The 21,109-nt window shown below is 33.7% G+C and overlaps 1 protein-coding gene and 1 long non-coding RNA gene across 2 annotated transcripts; one reads left to right on the top strand and one right to left on the bottom strand.

The window, feature by feature from the left end:
• Positions 1-1,228: 1,228 nt before the first annotated feature.
• LOC144428232 (uncharacterized) lies at positions 1,229-6,071 on the top strand. Its single transcript, XM_078117167.1, has 4 exons — positions 1,229-2,124; positions 4,528-5,102; positions 5,164-5,376; positions 5,530-6,071. The coding sequence occupies exons 1-4, from the start codon at positions 1,229-1,231 to the stop codon at positions 5,769-5,771; spliced, it is 1,926 nt and encodes a 641-aa protein (XP_077973293.1). The 3' UTR covers positions 5,772-6,071.
• A 9,536-nt stretch (positions 6,072-15,607) lies between these two features.
• Positions 15,608-18,089, bottom strand: LOC144428065 (uncharacterized). Its single transcript, XR_013478038.1, has 3 exons — positions 17,972-18,089; positions 17,442-17,479; positions 15,608-16,176 (listed from the first exon to the last, which is right to left on the bottom strand). It is a non-coding gene; the product is annotated as an uncharacterized LOC144428065 (long non-coding RNA).
• Between the last annotated feature and the right edge of the window lie 3,020 nt (positions 18,090-21,109).

The raw sequence follows: 21,109 nt of genomic DNA, 5'->3' as shown, positions 1-21,109 counted from the left end.
AATGACCATTAGTAGATCATATGGCGAATTTGAAGATGTGGAAGACAGAGGCACAAATTCACTATCATAGTCACTGATAACAGCATCTTCAGTTTCTGAATCTTAACATGGAAACAAAAATTAAATTTATTCCAGAAAGGAATGAATTATTGAGGATTGATAAAGTACATACCGGTATCGTGTGAGTAGTGTCTGATCTGAACTGCATGTCGAACAGGAGTTTCTTGTTGACTATCTGAAGAGTGAAATATAAAAATTAACCCGTATGATTCAGTCAATTATAGATATAAACAGGATCAGTTTGTTAAATAATTTTGGCCGCATTCTTGCTGGCAATTATGAATGAAACTTTTGAGTTGGGGTTGCACAAGACTAACTCCCTATCTTCTCTCTATACATTTATAGAGGAAACTGATAATTGAAGGTTTGGCTTCAGCTATATTTCATCACACTATTAAGCAACTTTTGTATTGCAAATTAAAAAAAAATATATCAAATTCAACGAATTAAATCACTTTTGCAATAACTACACTCAAGATGTATATCAGGGGTGGCCAACCAGCCAGAAACGAAGAGCCGCTTTTTCGTATTTTGATAACGCGAAGGGCCGCATTATAAACAGGAACATACATGAACATCAGATATACCTATATTCAGCTGTGCGGCAATGCTGGTTTATTTTATTAAATATCACTAACCAACATGATTATGACATAAATTTGAAAGCCATTTATTTTTATGCATGCTACTTAGTGGGAATTATGTCGTTGTAGTCAATCGAAGCAGTTCTTTTACATGGGTTTTCATCATAACAAATTAATGCTTTGATTTCACGTCTTCTATGGTAGAAAACACAGATTCGCAGACGTATGTTGATCCAAACATTGACAATACCATATGTGCGGCTCGTTTAACATTGGCGTATTTTTCTATGGGCATGCTTCTCACTAACTCAATGGCCTCTTCCCATAATTTAAAGCGCATTGCAGTTGGTCTTCCTCATCAAAATGTAGATTATCTTCAACTCGGTCGCAGCCTCATCTGAGGCTAGAAGGAATTTTAAACTAACCGTCTCAGAATTAAATGAGTCGTCGACGACATAAACTAATTTACCCAAACGCAAACAAATTTCTCGCAGAACTACGATTACGAGAGTGCGTCTCACAACAAAGAATTTAATTGTGACCTATTATAGAAACTACGAAGCCAGTTAACACGTCATTTGAGAATGCGTCATAAACATGAGGAAAGGGTAAAATTGGCAATGTCTTTGCCAAAACATTTACAAGCCTTTGAATTTGAGAAAATGCGAAAGGATGGTATGTTTGGGCATAATATGAAGATGTTGAAGGAAATAAAAACCTTATTGTGTGAAAGAGGCCAGATGGAAGATGGAGTCAAAATATGTACTCAGTGTAAAGCTTTTGTGCGCAGAAGATATTGTTTTAGTCATTCAAAAAATTGTGGGAAAAAAAATGGTATACAGGGAACAAAGGGGTTAGCTGCAACATTGAATAATAATGATACGGATGGGTTGGAATTCACTGATTTGCTATCGAGGTTCAGCGGTGATAGGATTGGTAAATTCTGTCAGGAAAATGGTGTAATTAAACTGATTGGAAGAAGCCAGTTCAATAAACATAAGCGAAAAAAAGACAAACTGGCTGAATCTCAAAAGGCAGTTATGTGTAAAATGCGTACACTTGATTATCTATACTTCCATTTTATATCTTTTACAAATGATAAAACTCTGCCAATTGAAGAGATGTTTCGCAGGCAGAATTTCCCTGCTTTAGAAGAGGCTATACAATCAATGACAACCCATGAAGATGGAACACTTAAGGCTGGTCTTAAAGTGAGTGTAGGAAATTTGCTCAAATTGTCTGCGAAGGTCGTCAAGGGAAGTTATTTAATTGGTGATGATGATTCTAGCGCAGATTTAATCGACAAGTTTGTTGACGTACTTGAACTAAAATGGATCAGCATATTTGGCGATGCTGAGTATTTACTGCTGCAAAACCGCAACCATAAGCAAAACAATCCTGGTAAATTACCAGACGAGGACGCTGTGAAAGAAATACGAAACTACACTGTAGATAAATTGCAACAGATTGTGAATAATCAGTATGGTTTTTTTTTGTCCAGAAACATTTGTATTTATTCGGGACCTCACAGTCTCTAGACCAGTGATTCTCAAACTAGGGTTTGAGAGCCGCATGCGGCTCTCAACAACCTATCCTGCGGCTCTCGTTAATGCTTTAAAAGTTAATTATTTTCAGAGAAAATTTTTCATTGAAAACTAATCATTGACTCGAAATTAAAATGCTGAAGTCTATTAGTTAGTCGAATGAATTTCCCCGTGTTTATTTGCGTTGCGTTGACTAACCTATAAGATGCAATAGTGACGCAACAGTAAGCGTTTCTCGGACACTCGCACACTTTTCACCTGGCAAGATTTTAGACATGGCTGTAATCATTGGCTTGCTTCCGTGGATTTTCAGTGTTTGTCGCATTCCCGGATATTATTTATAAATCAAATAACTCAATGATTATTTTAATCCTAGAGCATTTTAATTTTGTTCCAGTAATCGAAAATAGTCCCGAAATATCTGGCGGTCATCTTAAGCAGTTACTGCACTTTGCATCCTCCGCGATTACGACCCGCTTTGACAAACTTATTAGAAATCAAAGCCAAATTAAATGGCTATTAGTCTAGGGTGGGCAAAATCTAATCTTTTTTGAAATCGAATAACTTGAATATTTTTTTTATACATAACAGGGATCCAGAACGTCGGAGTTCGATACACCATTTAGAAATTGATAGAAACATTGAAAAGTCGGCAAAGAAGCGTTTTTTTTATTGGTTAATGGTTAATTTCATCATAATCGCTGATTGTCTTTGTCAACGCGATCGTTTTGGCGGCGTTATCCTAAAGTTTGTATTCTATATTTCCGCCCTTTCTCGTTTTTTGCAAGAATAAGCGGTCGCCGAATATCGAAGTTTTATATTTCTAGTATACCCTTGCGTTCACATCGGCGACAGCTGTTGAATACATTAAGGGCTGATTTTCTAAACCAAATTAATTTTATTCTGAGTTTTATTCCCTGTCTTGGATTTGATCTTCCTTATCAACGCTTGTAAATTAACCGTGCCTGTTTAAAGTGAACGGTAACCGAGATGCAGATATTTATTAAAACGATACTTGAGTTTCTCCTGCTTTCCTATGGTGTTCGTGTTATTTTAGTATTAGATAGATAAACCTAGCAAATTTACGATTGCGTGAATCCTGAATGTTGTTTTAAAAAAAGCGATTAAATAAATTGGCAATAAAGGCATTCCTAGGCCTTTGTGCCTAATCGAGGGTCAGACGCTAATTATACCTAATTCTCTAAAGTTTTAAGGTTTTTTCTTTCAACAAAACAACACCCCGATGGTTATTATAGCTAAAATACTTACTGAGTAATGCTCAATTTTCTTTACGGAATTTGCAAATTCACCACTTCACTTAATGATTTTGATTATGTCATGCTATAAGACTTAATTAGTACTGCCCAATTGCTTCGAAATTTACCAATTGTAATCATTTTCGATGATAATAGACGCAACAATTCGTGGACGAGTCAATGTGCATTGTCACAACGAAATTCACGATTAATTTTACGTTTTACTCTTGGCTCAGCGGCCATGTATGGTCGAGTACAATGTTACATATTCGAAACATCACTTGGCCAAGGATGGAAGGGATCACTAAAGAGCTAATACAAAGTGCTTTAAATGGAGTAGGCCATGACATTTCTTATCTGGTTACAATTTAATGAGTGTTTTTCATACAAGTAACTCATACCAGCTTTTGGAAAAACTTCTGGTCCTTTTTAAATCCATGCTATTTACATAACTAGAGTTTTCTAACGATCTAAAATTGCCTTTTTCGCAATGAAACACCGAAAAGTCATTTTAACATTTCATTTCAATCAACTTTATGTTCGGTAATGCAAGAAATGGCTAATGATATGTCACCAAGCATGCGGTGTTTAAAATCTGGGAAATTTATTTTAAATACCTAATCTGATTTGACGTTTCTAAATTTACGGAACGGTCGATACGTTTTTTTGCAAAATAATGTATTGAAACGATACGTTAAGTGCGAAGATAAGCATATAACACCATAACGCAAAAACAACGACTTTTCAAATTTGTCTTTTTTTCTGATAGCGAGCGGCGTAGGGAAATCTCGCACAATTCACGATTGAGTTGGAGACGCGCGAGTTCGGTGTCCAAGCAGAGCGGCGCAGGTCACGTGGTACCGGATAGTCGAATAGTAAAATGGCATTCGAATATTTTATTATTCGAATATTATGCCCAGCTCTAGTTGTTAGGTGTGTTATTGTTACGAGGACTTGGTATTTTAAATACGCGCTTAAGGTTTGTTGTTATTTTACCTTGCGTTGCTTGTGTGCGGCTCTTCACAGCTTTGAGGTTTGAAATGCGGCTCTGAGACTAAAAAAGTTTGAGAACCACTGCTCTAGACTCACTCTTTTTAATGCTCGACGAGGGGGTGAGCCATGTAGACTCCAAATGAGCGATTGGTGTGATGCCAAAACGGAGAAATGGATTGACTCTCAAAGAGCCAACTATGTTAATGACGCTGAGAAAAAACTTCTTAGTACATTTAAAATAATGTACCAAGGAGGAAAAGGCACCAACCGTATGGTACCTGTTTTGGTGCCACCCGATTGTGATTCAGCATTAGATATGCTTGCAAACTCCGAAATTCGAAAGGATTCTGACATCAATATTCGAAACATGTTCCTTTTCCCAAGCACAAAACAATCCCTAGATCATTGTAGCGGATGGCATAGTGTGAAAAATGTAGTTGATGCGGCTGGGGTAAATTCACATATCACAGCCACAGCAATGCGCCATCGAGCTTCAACTTTATATGCCAGCTTGGAAATACCGGAAGATCAACGCCTAGTGTTTTTTAAGCACATGGGACACACAGAAGATATCAATAAGAATGTATACCAGTGTCCACTCGGTATACAAGAGGTTACGAAAGTTGGGAGTTACTTTGCATCATTGGATGGCATGCAAGTCGAAGGTGAGAAATTTGGTATGTTATTATAATCATGGGTTGGTATTGATGAACCTTTTTAATTCAGGGACGGAAGAGCCAGACATAACAGGAGATTTAGAAGAAGGAAATAGTGTAGAAGGAGAATCATCTGCAGTATCACAAACGCCGGGTGTTGAAGATTTAGAAGAAGAAAATAGTGTAGAAGGAGAATCATCTGCAGTATCACAAACGCTGGGTGTTGAAGATGACAGTATGCCATCAGGATTGGGATTGAATACTGAATTTGAGATGTGTCATGGTAAGTATTTCTATCCAAGTCTTGAAAAGTGCACTAATATGTGAAACTACGTATAAAAGCTAAATAGTGTAAATAGTTTGGTGTTGGGTCTAAATTTAAAAACTTAAACATGTAGAAAATCATTTAATGAGTGTGTCATTTATTTGGTTTCAGATATGCCAAGTACTTCAACTAAGCGCAGAAAACGACAATATGTTAGATGGTCAAGCAGTGACACTGCAGCTTTGTTAACTCATTTCAAGTCTTGTAATGAAGACACTTCTGGTGAAAATAATACCGGTAGCTTACCAGGTAAAGTTTACTTTTTGTCTGTTAATATCAGTCAGAAAATAGAAAGTTTGTTGGATGACGAGGACTTGAGCAGTTTACATTATTCTCAGACTAATGCGTTCTAAATTGCTATGCAGGTTACAAAGACATTGAAGAATTTCTCCAAAAGGAGAATATACTGTCAGGCGTTAAAGACAGGAAAAGTAAATTGAGAATAATTCATGCAAAGCTATTTAATGAGAGAAAGAAATTCAGAAAGGACTTTAAGAAAAAGCTTGCAAATTTAAATTAGACATCAGTGGCAGCAAATTTATCAGAAAAACAGCTGACAGCATTAGATTGCATCAAAAACAGATTTCTTTGCTCAAAATACAATATTGAGCAAATACATTTATTCTAATTAAAATACTGACAGCATTAACTTAATTAAAATGCTAACATAATTTTGAATTTGCCAGTAGAATTACAGAATGGATTATTCGAGGGGGAGGTTTATGTATTTAATTTCATAAATATACATTCATCATAATTTTTGTTGAACTTAGCTTTCTGTGAATAAAACCCTCTTCAATAGTTGTGAAAAACAAGTATCCTGACTGAAAACAAAAAAGCGTTTCACACTCCATGATAGTGGTTCTCAAAATTTTTAAGATGAGCCCCCTTTTTAGAATTTTCAAGTTTTGCAACCCACCTTAAAAATAATTGTAGCTAAAATAAGCTACGAATAACGGATAGTAAGGCGTATGTATGTTTTATTCACAGCATGTGTGGATGGAACATATATATTCAAAATAAGGCGGGCAAATTCAAATCTCACATATTTATTCAATTAAGCTTTATACCCCCTCAAAAATTGTCCAAAGACCGCCAATTCCCCACCCCCATCGTTTGAAAACCACTTCTCTATTATATCATGTTCCGGTGGAATACTTAAATTATATCGATTATGTAACATTTCTTAATTTAGTTTTATAATATTTTTGTAAAATCATGTCCAAACATCGGACCTGTGTCAGTAATTTTTTTTCATATCTTTGTATGCGAATTTCGTTGACGAATTAACTTATGTGTGACGAGTTTTACTCGCTTACTTATTTTTATTAATAAATTTGTAATTTCATTTTATAGTATTTCTGTAAAATCATGTCCAAACATCGGACCTGTGTCAATTATTTTTTTTCCATATCTTTGTATGCGAATTTCGTTGACGAATTAACTTATGTGTGACGTTTCGTTTTGGCAATAAAATGCTTACAATGAAAAAATTGGTTGCATTGGAATCGAGGGTCGTTAGACATAACAGTCACTAAGTCACAAGGTGCGCCACAAACAACATGTGTCCTTTTGCCGTTATGGGCGAGGAGTGAATGATCTTGCGGAACGATGTTCAAACATGCAAATTTACAGTGACAGCTAGGGCATACATTTGCAAACCGATTGATTTTTTCTCGTTCATTACCTTTGAATCATGGCTGGTACAATCCCAAAGGGTATCGGAGAATATGGAGGTAAGGGCAATGATGGAGATTCTCGTTGCCTAAATAGAATTCTATGGAATGTTACATTCAGCATCTTTATGCGTATGCGCGGAAAATGGCATTGTGGTGTCACATGCATTTGCTCATTTTAAAAAATCCTCGGGACTGCTCAAACGATACTTTACCTGCAATGTCATACATAAGCCGTTGTGCAGCGATTTTACAATTAATACTAACCTATTGTCGAGCAAGCCAATGCCAAAAATCTCTTTAGGTAACTTGCAGTCACAATTGTGGTGAAAATATTATGCCAAAAAAGAAGACAGTATCAGTGATTATTTCAGTGATAACAACTGAGATACAACTTGTTACTGAACTTGCATAAGACGCAAAAAAAATGACATGTATATGTCGTCGATGCTGATATCGTGTTACAGGGGAGTATTCAGAAATTTTCGAGGGGGGTTCTGAAATTTCTATTTGCCATGTTATATCGAAACAACTAGCGGGCTCGACCAAACGCCGGAAAACGTGTGTTCTCATTGAGTCTCTGGGATATAAAAAGCTTTTCGACCTATGATAAATTGTTATGTATAATACAAAAAAAAAACACCACCTGGCTACGTCCCCGTTGTATTACTTCGTTTTTACATTCTGTTTTTTTTCGTATCTTTTTTTAGATATCTTATCGTGGTAACTCACAATTGAAAGAATATGGAATAATAGGTGAGCGAGCGCGTAATACCCTTTTAACAATACCTTTCCATCGGAAATCTGTGCGCTTTTAACCTCACTTGTGATTTTGTTAGCTCACCCGATTCTATATTCATCTCATTTATTTTGTTTTCATCAATTATCTTATCGTCCATTATGCGGATTATGGGCCAGTTTATACACCGCAGGTCAATTAACCCATGCAGATGCCAAGGTATTTCATTTTCCACGTTCATTCCCTTTGTTCTCCAGTTTTAATTACATAATTATGCAAACTCACGGTCATCACAACAAGAAATATTGCATTAAATAGGAAAAGTTTATTGCCTTACTAGGCCGGTCTATTGAACTTAATTCTGCGGGAATTTGAGTTTTCATACGTCACCAATTCCTCTTCTCGTTCCCGATATGTTAACTATATTTTTTTAAGGAAGGGGTAATAATTCAGTTGATGGTTTGATTTAATAGTATGAAGTACCAAAATACTAGGTATAGGTATATCCTGCTCATATAAATACTTTCAATTGCTAATACAATAAATTATCGCAAGACAACTTAATAATTATGGCGAAAATTGCGTTTTCGAGACCTGACCATCATAAATCGATATTTTCTAGTTCCTTTGCTTAGAAGTGGTGTAAAGCACGTGTAATGCACTCATTATAGTCAAATGTATTTGAATGCAACAAAAAAAACGATATTGAAAGCATAAAATTGTGATAATCGATGAAACCCTAGTACTTTCAATTCGCGTAACTAGTTTTCTAACCCCATTTATTTGCAAATTTCTAAATTCTCAATTTCTTTTCTAGAAATCCAATCTTATCGAGTAAAGTATCGTTGAATGCGTCTCTAAAATACCAATTGAATGGTTTTCATTGTTTATATCAAAAGTTAGGACCAAAAAACAATGAAAAAAAATAAATTTCAAATTCAAATTTTTCAAAAACTATTCAACAAATTTTAATGATAATGACATTTTTAGCTTTCTTATGTCGAAATCTATCCGAATATACCAAAATTTTTAATCTAAATGCAACAGAACAAATTTTCTTTTTTGAGGTCAAAGGTCAAATAGTTAATTGGAACCACTCCCTTAAAATATAAATACAAAATTCCCACATCGACTGATGCAAAAATTTTTAAGTTTGACTGAGAATTCCCTGATTTATATGTTTTTTAAGCTTAACTCACGACTTCCTAACTTTCAGCAATAAGTCATATATCAGACAATCCAATTTATGAAATTTTGGAAGTTTTGTCATCTGTTATCTAGAATCCACTAAGAACAACTTTCAAATATCGCTATTGAAGCTATTTTCAGGTTACACTTTGGCCTACGTACATACACAATATATATATATATATATATATACAGTATATACGAAAATACTTTTTATACTTTCGTGTGAGGGCATCGAGAATTGAAGATACAGGCAATCAAAATCAGCGGCGGATGAATATGCGGCGGATGGGCGCCAACTCGACTATATTTTAAACAAACTGTATTAGTTGCGTGAAATTTTGTCAAAACATTTCCCACTGAAAACCACCCAAATTAACGCTGTGAGTAGCTCACTATATGCCACAGAAAACGAGTGGCCCAAATGCAGCAAAAAATAATATGTAACCTCAATGCAGCAAATATATATATATATATATATATATATACTTTTAAGTTTGTATTACTATTTGGTGATTTTCTTGTTTTTCAAATTTGTTTGTTTGTTTTATGTTTTTCCATATTTCTCGTGATATATTTATATTGTATTGACAAATAAATTATGATTGATTGATTGATTGATTACAAGACAATACTTAAAATTACAATATACAACACAAAAATGGAAGTTTGAAAATGACATGATGCCGTCCATCAATAACGATAAATAAAAGTACGGAAGAAGCAATTTTTTTCAAAATTAAGCAGTGAATAAATACATAAACAAAACGTGATTTTTGAATTTTGATTGTCGATTGCAAGAATATAACAAAAGATGATGATTTTTGATGTTTTTGGGTTGTGCCTCAAATAAAACAAACTGAAGAAGCTATAAAACTATGGTCATGTAAAAACGATCCGAGAACAATCCGAATTGATATTAAACGCATTATTTCGCAACCTAGGTGTTTTTTATTAGTGTAAAACACAGCGTCTTCCCTTGCAGTGTACAACTTATCAAAAAACTGAACTTATTTAATTTGCTCACAAATCTCAGAATAGCGATACAAACATTTTGTTGTTATGTGTAGTAAAGGAAACTTGTCACGATATATATTTACATATAGGAACACACATTATTTTATTCAAGTGTGTGTTTCTTTATTATCATGATACAATTCCTTTACAAAATCAGCTTAACTCTTTGAACTCTGACGGCTCTGAGCGAAGTTACTCGCTCACCCTGAAGGTTCGCGGCGCCGTATTGGTAGAACAATAAAATAAGTCTAAATACTGGCTATTTGGCACGCTTGTAACTTTTTACCAATTATAGGTAGCACGTTGTGAGACATTTCAATCGAAAGGAAATTTTATCGTGCATTCAGAATGTATTTTCCATTTTGAAATACATTTTGTCAAAATTAATAAAATTGACCCTAATCTAACAGTCATTTTTCTGCATGTATGTGAGTTTTGGCTTCAAATTTTGTTAGTTTGGTACAAAATATACTGCCAATATTTGATGTTCATAAAGAGTTTTTTATAAGCTTTTTGTTGATATTCGAATTACTATTGTGGCTGCCATATAACCAATTTTATATTTAAATATTTAATTGTGTATCATTGTGTCGGGTGAACAACATCGATAAGCGGCCATGACGCACTGATTACGCAGCTACGCAAAAGCCGATCACGTGACTACCGTCATGAAGATGTTGATAAGTACGTTCGAAACGTATTGCGTGGCAAAATGCGCAAGATAACTTTCACGACGACGTTCTCAGCGGAACATCGGTCGCCGAGTTTCGATATGATATTAACCCTGTATGGATTGAAGTACCGACGTCGAGTACTGCGTGCAGTAATAGCGAAGTGAAGTTAATATCGTCATATAAAATTTCACGTGGAAAATGTTTTATTCGCCCATGAGTATTTGTTCAAATATCAACCAAAATAAGTACTTGCCTGCTCTGCAGATCAAAATATCTGATTTTACGAATGTTAGGCGAAGCAAGTGGATGGATCAATATCTGAGAGAACTAATAATGCAGAAAGAGCAACTCTTATTCCAACAAGATCATATGCGTCGCCAGAACTAGATACCCTACCGCAAAACGCCAGTTCTAATAATAGATGCGTCGTATGCAGCAAAATTTACATTATTGCCAAAAAACCAATCCAGCTGCTAAAGACAAAGCGTTGCTGAAACGATGCGAGACAGTATATAAGTACAAATATTGTAATGAGTACCTATGTATAGGTAACGAAACCAACAACCATTGGTATAACTGGCACAACAAAGTGCAATATTGGATTTAGTCTGCCTAATATTTTCATGTTCTTCATTGTTCCGGGCACAACGAAGTGCAATATTCAATTTAAAATTTTTAGCAAGCAGTCTTTTATGTACATACATTTTTCATGGTCTTTATTGTTCCGTTATCCGCTAATAAAATCACAATCTTGTTCATATTGCGTATACGTAACCACAACTTAATGGGGCTTGAGCGGGCAGTCAAAGTCAAATCGTAGTGCGAATTTTGAATGCGTAGCATCGGGTTAATTAATTACTTCCTGCGGACATTTAAATAATAACATCTCGACGTAACGTTATTGCGGATATCGTCACGTTTAGTTGCATTTGCGTAATATGCGTAAAGTTGTGCGTGACGAGACGTTGCCTCTCTTCAATGAGAACATCAATTTGACGCAGCGTCGCTGTTAAATCTACAGATAATCTAATATATTTGGTCATAAAATTTGAATGGCTCATCGTAAAATCGTTTTGGATACGTATATAAAAAGCTATTCAAATTCTCCACATATATTGTCGATTGAATATGTGGCTATTTAGGCAAGAAATCGAAATTCTTTATATTAAATATTTGTTATCATACAATAATTTCATACGCACTTTCAAATTGCCAATTTTACTGAAACATCGTATATTAGAGCACCGATCATCACAATATAATTAGTCCCAATAACAAGCTTTCATGCAATATAAAATTTATTTAAATACTCATTGTGGTTCTTGAGATACGAGATCATAAAGTTGATTCTCTCCGACACGAAAAACAAGCCTGTAAACCGACTTGCCGGGGCACAGAGCGTACTCAAACAAGCCGGTAAACCGGCTTGCCGGGTTCAAGCGGTTAAAATATTTTCATATTATACAAAAAAATTATTTACATAAACTGTGAAATATAATAGTAAATATTACCTCATTTGTTTGAATACGTCCATTCAAGCTGTAAGGTTTTGTTATTATTGTATTCATGCGTTTTGATTAGACTCGTAAAAATACTTGTTTCGAATGACTTGAACCAATTGAATGGATAAGTTTACACATGAAAATTTAGCTATTTCGAGTACGATATAAATAATTTATAGATTGTGAATACTTGAGTGAATAGAAAACCAAATTAATATGTTCAAGAATGCAGTTTCACATCTATTCGGCGTGTACATTTTGTCCATCACAATACTTTACTCATTGAAATATTTTCATTCAAACACTTTTGCCCTTTATCAGTGAATTAAAATTCAGGTCAATTTCCGTTTATTGTAACCATTATGTTATATATAAATATATGCAACAAAGTATTTTCGACGCCTGAGAGTCGGCAGCGGATATGCTTGAAATTCAGTTGGATAAAAGACATTCAGCCCCAATATAGTAACAGTATGCGAATGCGAAGTACAATATTTCAAGTAAGACACCGGAAAGTTTGTCTCTTTGTCGTGATTGCATTTTTATGTTCTGGAAATCAGGACTTGAAAGCATACTTGATACAAGCAATCCATGAATTGATGACTTGATGACTACTCTGTCTGATGTAGTCACTACAGTCAATATATTCAATCATTTAGCCACAATTTTTGTCATTCTTATAGCAGTGTAGAATCTCTGAATGTAAGCCACCTGGTAAGTGCATGGTTAGTTGCTGAATTATGCTTCATCATTTTCGGGAGTCTCGTCTTCAATGCTAAAGAAAAATTTAAGTCGTCTCGATACTGTTTTTCAACAAAGTCTTTTGCCGTAGTGCAGATACCGTTATTATAAACTGGTCTTTCATCGAATCCATTTGAATTTTGCAAAATATGTCTAGCTGCTGTAGATTCAAAAGATCTTTGACCCTCATAACGACGAAGAGCATAGTAAAGAACTGAATATCCAGTATCATTACCCGTGTGATCTTGCTCTATCGCGTTCAAGTCGTGCGTGTCGATAGTAAAACATTTTTCTAACCGTTTCACGGTTTCGAAAGTGTTCAGCAAATTACAAATATTCCAAAATGTTTACCGTCATATGAAATACGGAAAAAAGACCTAGCTTCTTCATTCCATTCAGAGTTCCAGTCTTTCCATGTAATCTGAGACATAATGGGGGTGAAATTAATTCCGGGATTCTCGGCAAACATTTCGGACAAAGTCTTAAATAAAAATCCCGCTCCATTCATTTTTACCACAACTTGTATGTACCCCTTATTCGGGACATCTTCGATTATTTCTCCTGCATTTAACTTATTATTGTCAAATTTATCGGAACAGTACTGAAATGCCATACGGATATAGCGCCCCGTGGTTTCAAAAGCATAATCTGATAATACAAACTCAAGAAAGCTAGCAAATGGCAATTTTCTTTCAGCACTTGACATAACACACAGTTTTCTTAAAAGAAGCATACAATTTTTGTACCTTTTCTATTGTTAGCGAAAGGTTTAGGATGACATTTCCTCAATGCCACGATTGCGACTAAAATATCCAATGCATGTACAAAGCAAAGTATTGAGTATGCCAGTATAATAACATTGTTCATTTGTAAGCCATATTCAGTGCAAACATGTTTATTAATACTATTTGGAGAAATAGAGATCTCATTTGAAGTACCGGATACATTGCAGTAGAATAGTTCGGGATCAGAAAGTCCTTCGAATAAACCAGTAGATATCAAGCTGTCGATCCCAAAACCAGGGACGCATAAACCAAGCACAATAAGGATCGACCACAGTCTGAAATAATAAATGAAATGAACAAATGCCATATCTGAGTTTCTGGTCAGCCATATGCCCTCCATTATATCATGAACTTTTGTTATTTCATCTGAGTTTTGGGTATTGAGTTTGATCACCATATTTTTCATTTTGTTGTTCAGTTTCATGTTCAAGTTCCAAACGTTCTTCTCTGCAGTGGAGATTATGTCGATTGCATTGATAAGTTCAGTTGAATTAAAATGAATATTCGAGTAAGCAATTATAGCTAAAGCAACGACAATCACCTTGAACTGTCGACGACGGGTGGAGGAAATATTGTATGAACAATAATTTGAAACAAATGAAGCTTCAACTTCTGTGTACTGATCCCAGGATGCATATTCATCTGGGAGACATGAAACGCCTTCTTGTAAAAATGATGTACCAAAAATAATTATTACAAAGGTAGCATGGAATGTCAAACAGTGCTTATGCAAGACTTCCCACCATGGTTGGATGTTGTTCTTTTCAAAAATGTCTTTTCCAAAACGAGCTGAAATATAAGTTGTTGCATCTGTCATTTTATCTTTTGTGATTACTTTCATATACTTCACACGTAGTCATTTGATGTTTATGTAACGTTACTCAAATGCTATATAAAATTAGTAAATTTAAACTACAATTCGAATAATTCGTCCCATAAACACCGCTGTCTTGTAGAGCTTAGCAGTTATCATTATTTCATCTATCTTATAGTTATAAATAAGAAAATACTATATTTTAAAAGGAAATATTCAATTGTCTTCGAACTTCAGTTGGCAGTCGTAGGCACGACTCATATTTATTCACCGCTTCTTTCTTTGTTTCGTGCAAACTAGTGAATGGTGCTATTGTACTATGTTGTGAAAGAAATAGTTTGGTGAGCCCTAAAACGGAAATGACGTTTTTGTACCCGCATACATGAACTAGTTGTCTAGAAATCTTTAACAGTTCTTGCCTATAATACAGGGTGTCAATAAGGTCTTTTTACAATTTCAATTTTGTTATGAAGTCAGTTCCCAATATATCTTAACCAGGTTTGTTGTGTTTTAATCGGTAATTGTTTATGTATTTTTATCTCATTCAATACATCTGTGAGGGCCAAAAGCAATATAGGGTATTGATAAATTCCTTTTGTAATTTCAATAAATTTTAAGACATTATGGACACTATATATATATAAAGCAAGTTGCTTTTCACGTATAAAAAACTGGTCGACATTGCACAAGTTGCGATGTTGTATGTAAGCTCACATACCGATTAGTATAGTTAATAGTACAAATGAAAACCAAATTTTGTCGACGTTGCTAAGCCAAAAAAAAGAAAAAATGGGGTTCAAAATAAATTGCCTAGAAACTTTTCTGTTAACAATTAAACTAAACTCCAGAACATAAGCGAGGAAATTATTCGATCTTTTTACGAAAAAATCGTTTATACATCTTTCTCAATTTCAGCTATATCACCAGAAAATCGTGCCAATTCAAATAAACATAACAAAGATATCGAATAATATTTATATTACAAAAATGCAGAAGAATAGAACTGCAATATGATGATTGAGCATATGATATTCACATTACAGAGGCAGAGTTCAGAATTTTCAAGTAAAAGTTTGAGAACCGTAAGATATGCTTCGGAAGGTTCGAATCAAAATGGAACTTCAGACGCAGTTTTACGATAAAATATGAATTACACAAATTGTCAATTCTGTTGATATTTGATTTACAATATAGTAGTGATTAATTACTAATTAGAAATTTAACGATATAAAAAACCAGTTTAGGTTTCAAATATTTTGTTTTTTATGTTTATTTATTGGTATTTTTGTACATTTATTCATAAAAATCCTGAAATACAGTATATGAATATTTTTAAGGTAGTGATAAAATTTATCTACCGGATCTTCTTGGTTTACTAAATATTCGATAGTGATTTGTACAAAATTCCATGAAAGTTTAAAATAAGTATACAAGAGTGTATCAGACTGTTGGTGATTACGAAGACAGCAACTTTTGTATAAGTTTGTCAAGTTCATCAATGTCTCCCGACTTTTTGAAATCATCATCATAATCAAGTTTTTTCTTTGCTCCATTTACTATTCTTGCTCTTTTATCTTGCTTTCCATATTGTCTATATGGTTTCAGTACATTTGCTGGTATATCTTAAATATATATTGAACGTTTTAAATATTTGGCCTAAATGTGGTTGATTTTGAAAGTATGCAACATGAAAAAAATCCAGATAAATAGATCTTGGTAATTTGAAATTCATTCCACGCGGAAAAAATAAAATTGAAAAATGATTTATAATATTCGGCTTCATAGATAAAGTGTTCAAGAGAAAATATGTAAGCTAAAATATTATCATTTGATTACCAAATCGTAGAATTATATCTTTTGTCATAGAATACGTCTTCCTCGCGGAAATAAGCATTTGGACATTTAAAAAGAAATGTACGCCGGTAATATATATGAACACCATTAAATAATAATCTATATTTTTTCTGAAATGTTTTCACGATCAGTTGGGATGATAACGTGAAATTTTGATACCACGGCATAGCAACCCAGTTAATCCTTTCAGATGCATGAGCCAGGTGACGCCAGATGACTCAAATGTTTTTTTCGCATTTAAAAATGTATCCCAAATATTGAAAGCCAATCAATTGTGTTCTACTGACAAGATACGAACTATCGCAGCTAGATTTTATTGAAACTGCAGCTCGGGCCCCCGCGGGGAGTGTGACAATAATACCTATAGCTTCGAGTTTGAAACAAAACTAAATTCACCTAATTGGTCAAATGGTTAGCTATTTCCTCATCTGGCCTACACGAAAGGACGTGGGCCGCTAATTAAATGTAGGGTTGAGCCGTATTATCAACTTTACTTTTTCGGAATAAATGTTTGGATGCCCAGCCATCCTTAAATTTACCAAATTGGTCAGATAGTTAGGTATTTTAATATTTCACCTAATCTAAAGGACGCTCTTGGTTCAAGATATAATTGTGCTGTTTTATGGGCATTACTTTTTTTTGGAATGAATATGAGGATCATAGTTTTCAAAAAACCTCAATTTAAAAATTGTTTATTCGTGACATCTTATATTTTTTGGCGTGTGACGGATTTTAAATAACTTAGGTCTTTTGCTCCACATTCAGGTATTTCAGTCAATGAAAACGTCGTAACCAAATAGCAATTCTGCGACTGCTAGATGTTCTCTAACTGGTTTGCACACAATCATTCTACCAGGAAATAGAATTTTGAAACCACATATGATAGACAACGTGTATTCAACGCCTGTCTTGCGCGTTAGATTAAGAACATTTTAGAACTGATTCTAGATCGTTCTGGGCAAAGACTATCAGTTATATTTTTTATGAAATACTATCGATGAAGATATAAAATACATCTGAAATATTCACTCACATTCTCTTTTTGCTTCCTCCTCCAAGCAAGAATGGTGACTAAAATGAAATGAATGTTAAATATTATGATGGTTTTTAATTTCAGTATTTATTATCTGCACAACACCTGACACAAAAGCGTTGCTTCTGTCGGATTTGCATAATATCTACTTAGAAAACTACAAGCTTATTTACAGAGGGAAGACTGGTAAAAGAGGTAACGTCAATAAAATATAAAAATTTAACGAAGTTGTCTCCTATGCCTCTAAGGTTGAACAAACATTATACTATGTGATGTCGGTTCATCTCATCTCACATAAGTATTGAGTTACATAGGTTACACTTTCAGTTCTCCAAAATTAACAAATGGTATATGCTAGTATATAACCTTATGTACTTGTATATCTAAGGATGAATCGATTCTTCTGAAAACTATGAAACGTGCATTTACTTAAAATCAATTATCTCGTTTTCATGCTAGTTTGACTAGCTATAAAAAATTTCAATTGGTCAAAATATTATCAAAATCCAACATAATATAAAATAAATTACCTGCAAGCTGATTCAACTTCGACGAATAATCTTACAATCAAGCATATTGAAACATAGATGAAAATGATAGTAAGCCTCATGTTAAAGTTTTTGCTCCTATTCAAATATTGAAATAAACACTGAAGGCACAAATTTAGTTTACAAAATTAGCAAAACAAAATTAATCTAATTTACAAATTATTGTTACATTACTTTAATTATTGCAACAAACTGTTCCTGACAAGCAATAATATGAATAACTTAGGGAGTTTACTATAACTTGCATATTGTTAGGCCAAGTTGGGTTTCAAAAGGTTTTAAACTGTCACTCGAAATGAAATAACTGTGAATTTGAGTGATCATTGAGATGATATGTGGAGGCGAATCTGGTGAATTCACGAATAATCTTTTAATTTTGATGCATCAAGTAATTTTACACCTCATTATGTCATTATGTTAAAATTTAATGATTTGATGATGATTACCACCAAATCTCAAAAAAAGGGCAATTTGTGTTTTTCTGGTATTCTATGTATTCAATAAATATTTTGCGACATGAATCATCGAAATACCTAAGTACAAATTCAAACACTTTGGAGTTTAACTAACAGCAGTAACTATTACAATTATGCAACTATGGTTTCATTTATTCATTGCAGTATTTAAATATATTTACATTACACTGTGTTTGAGTAGCATACGTCCTACATAGTTGAGTTTTCAGTCAAAGAAAATTAAATATATGAGGTAATTTAGCAATTATTTGTAATCAATTTTATGATGAAGTGATACAATAGTACAACTTAATTATAAAACCCGAATACATTCAGCGAATGCAATACAATAGAAATATGCTGACTTTGAAATCCCCTCTGTATACTACCATTACAACTTTCTTTCTAAATACAACCATTCGATTTTCATACAGTTTAGGCAAAATAACGTTCGTTATTGATAATTAAAGGCACGTTTGTGCACACCTCACGTTTCTCTATGCTTCGTATTCCCTTGCCATCTTGTCACGAAGACTCGCATGCTGTACAATATCAATTGTACCAGGAAAAAAATTTTAAATTTATGATTTTGCAGAAAAAAAAAATTGAGTCGAATTGATTACTTGTATCAAACTCGAAATACTAAAAATAAATTTGACGTTGCGCGGATATTTTATACATGCGCGTGCTACTCGCAGCTGAGCGAAGGTAAGAAATGATTTTTATGGGTCATAACACCATAGTAAGTAAACCCATATTCCTAACTATAGCTATCATAGTAAATCAGTCGTTACATTGATTTAACATCTATTATCCTGATTAATGCCTTGTGTGTTTTCTCCCCAAAATTTCCTTTATGTGTAAAGTGAGAATGACGAAAGATGGCTATAAATTATTTCACGGAGATTTGTCATCAATGACAATGAAGGTACCGGGTGGAGTTCGTTTCAGTGTCACTACAGTAATGTCATCCAGGTGATTTGAACTCAGTGTTGCAAAAAAGTAGTAAATTTGAACCTTAATTTCAAGGTATATTTAACTTTTCATTTAGGATAAAAGACTCGATGACAATATTTGATGGGTCAAGTGTCTATTGCCGATACATATATGGTATTGTAAATAAAATTGTTCACAGGCGGGGTTTGGGAAAATGGCAGACCATATCACTATTGTAAATGACTGACAACACTGATCTACATTTATATGCCAGAAAATTTTTCGATATTTGTTACAATATATGTTTTGTGTATCTTACAGGCGTTTTCGTGTCGATCAATCATTTCCTATCAAACCAACTTGTCACACGCAAACGACGTAAACAGGGCGTCAATTCCCAACGTTAAAATTAAAGGATAAAACTCTGCGTGAATTGCGTAAAATTTAAATAATTTTTAAAACTATTTCCTTTTTTGATTTTTTTCCATGGGTATAATTGAAAACGTTGACGCTTTTCTCAAAAATTAAAAAATGAATGGCAACGTTTATGTTTCTATTTATGAGATTTTAATTACGTCGATGTATTTGTTTGTACTGATACTGGAAAGATAACTTGTGGATAAGTTTGTGGAACGTGAAACCTAGTTCCGGAACACACATAATATAGTCAAAACTATTGTATCAAGGTTGGCAGCCTCAATTTTCCAACGTAGATAATCATATTTTCGTTGACTTGTGCTATACCAAGGTCTATACTATTCTTTCTCTATACAGCATATTAATTCTGTTGTGAGGATATTCATTTTGAATATACAATTTGAATGTTCTAGAATAGATATTACTCATCAGATACTTCGGCTCTACTGGAACATTTAAAATGTTCTCTCCAGTGAGAAAATTTTACCAATCGACGGTAAAACTGTATTCGAATGTCTCAAAAAAAATGAAATTTGTTACCTTAACTTCTCGCACTCAAATAGACGTTATTATTACATAATTCTATCTTGCAAGTTTGCAATGAAAGCGCAAAAAACTCTCTTCATTTGACATATAAATGTTTTTGCTGTACAGAAGTGGATATTTATATAACGATTTTCATTTGAAAAAATGTGCTTTTTTCAGTAACGTAACTAAAACAGCAATCGATATTTAGTGCAAATTCCATGTGGGATGCGCATTAATTGTTCAAAAACCTCAACCTGTTTTCCTCGGACGGATTCGTTGTTTTCGAATTCTATCAAACATGAATTATAAATGAATTATTTATATCGATCAAAGACTAATTAAATAGACACGTTAAGAAATGATTTTATTTGAATATATCTTCTTTAAAAGTAGTGACCTCTAGGAGAAACAACGGGCATTTTCTTTTGATTTGTTTTTCATTCATGACCAAATGTGATTGGGGCAGCAAAACAATGTATTGGCTTATCGACGTCTAAAGTGGAAATTCATGTAATATTGAATTTTGTAATTTGTTTTGCTGATTCAAAAAGAAAACTTTGTATTGCGTAATTTTAAAAACTGTATGAGATAATTTTGACAAAATCAAATGCACTTCACGAAAAAAAAAACAGCAAACTGCTTGTAATGGAACAAAATAGGCAAAACAAGTACAAAATTGGCATATTGTAATATAAAATTCGGTAATATCAAAATAAAACATTTTAAAGAAAAAAATTAGCATTGAATTTGCCATTTGACACACACTGAATTTTGGAATAGAACG

This window comes from Styela clava, chromosome 10 (assembly GCF_964204865.1).
Source record: "Styela clava chromosome 10, kaStyClav1.hap1.2, whole genome shotgun sequence".
Taxonomy (NCBI): domain Eukaryota; kingdom Metazoa; phylum Chordata; class Ascidiacea; order Stolidobranchia; family Styelidae; genus Styela; species Styela clava.
Note: the sequence above shows the minus strand (reverse complement) of the source record. Positions and strands in the feature narration are given on the sequence as shown.

Bases quoted from the DNA above. Each gene is read 5' to 3' on its own strand.
- LOC144428232 (XM_078117167.1), top strand. From the start codon at position 1,229: ATGCGTCATAAACATGAGGAAAGGGTAAAATTGGCAATGTCTTTGCCA. The intron at 5,103-5,163 runs GTGAGAAATTTG...TTTTTAATTCAG, and splicing joins GGATGGCATGCAAGTCGAAG to GGACGGAAGAGCCAGACATA. The intron at 5,377-5,529 runs GTAAGTATTTCT...ATTTGGTTTCAG, and splicing joins TGAATTTGAGATGTGTCATG to ATATGCCAAGTACTTCAACT.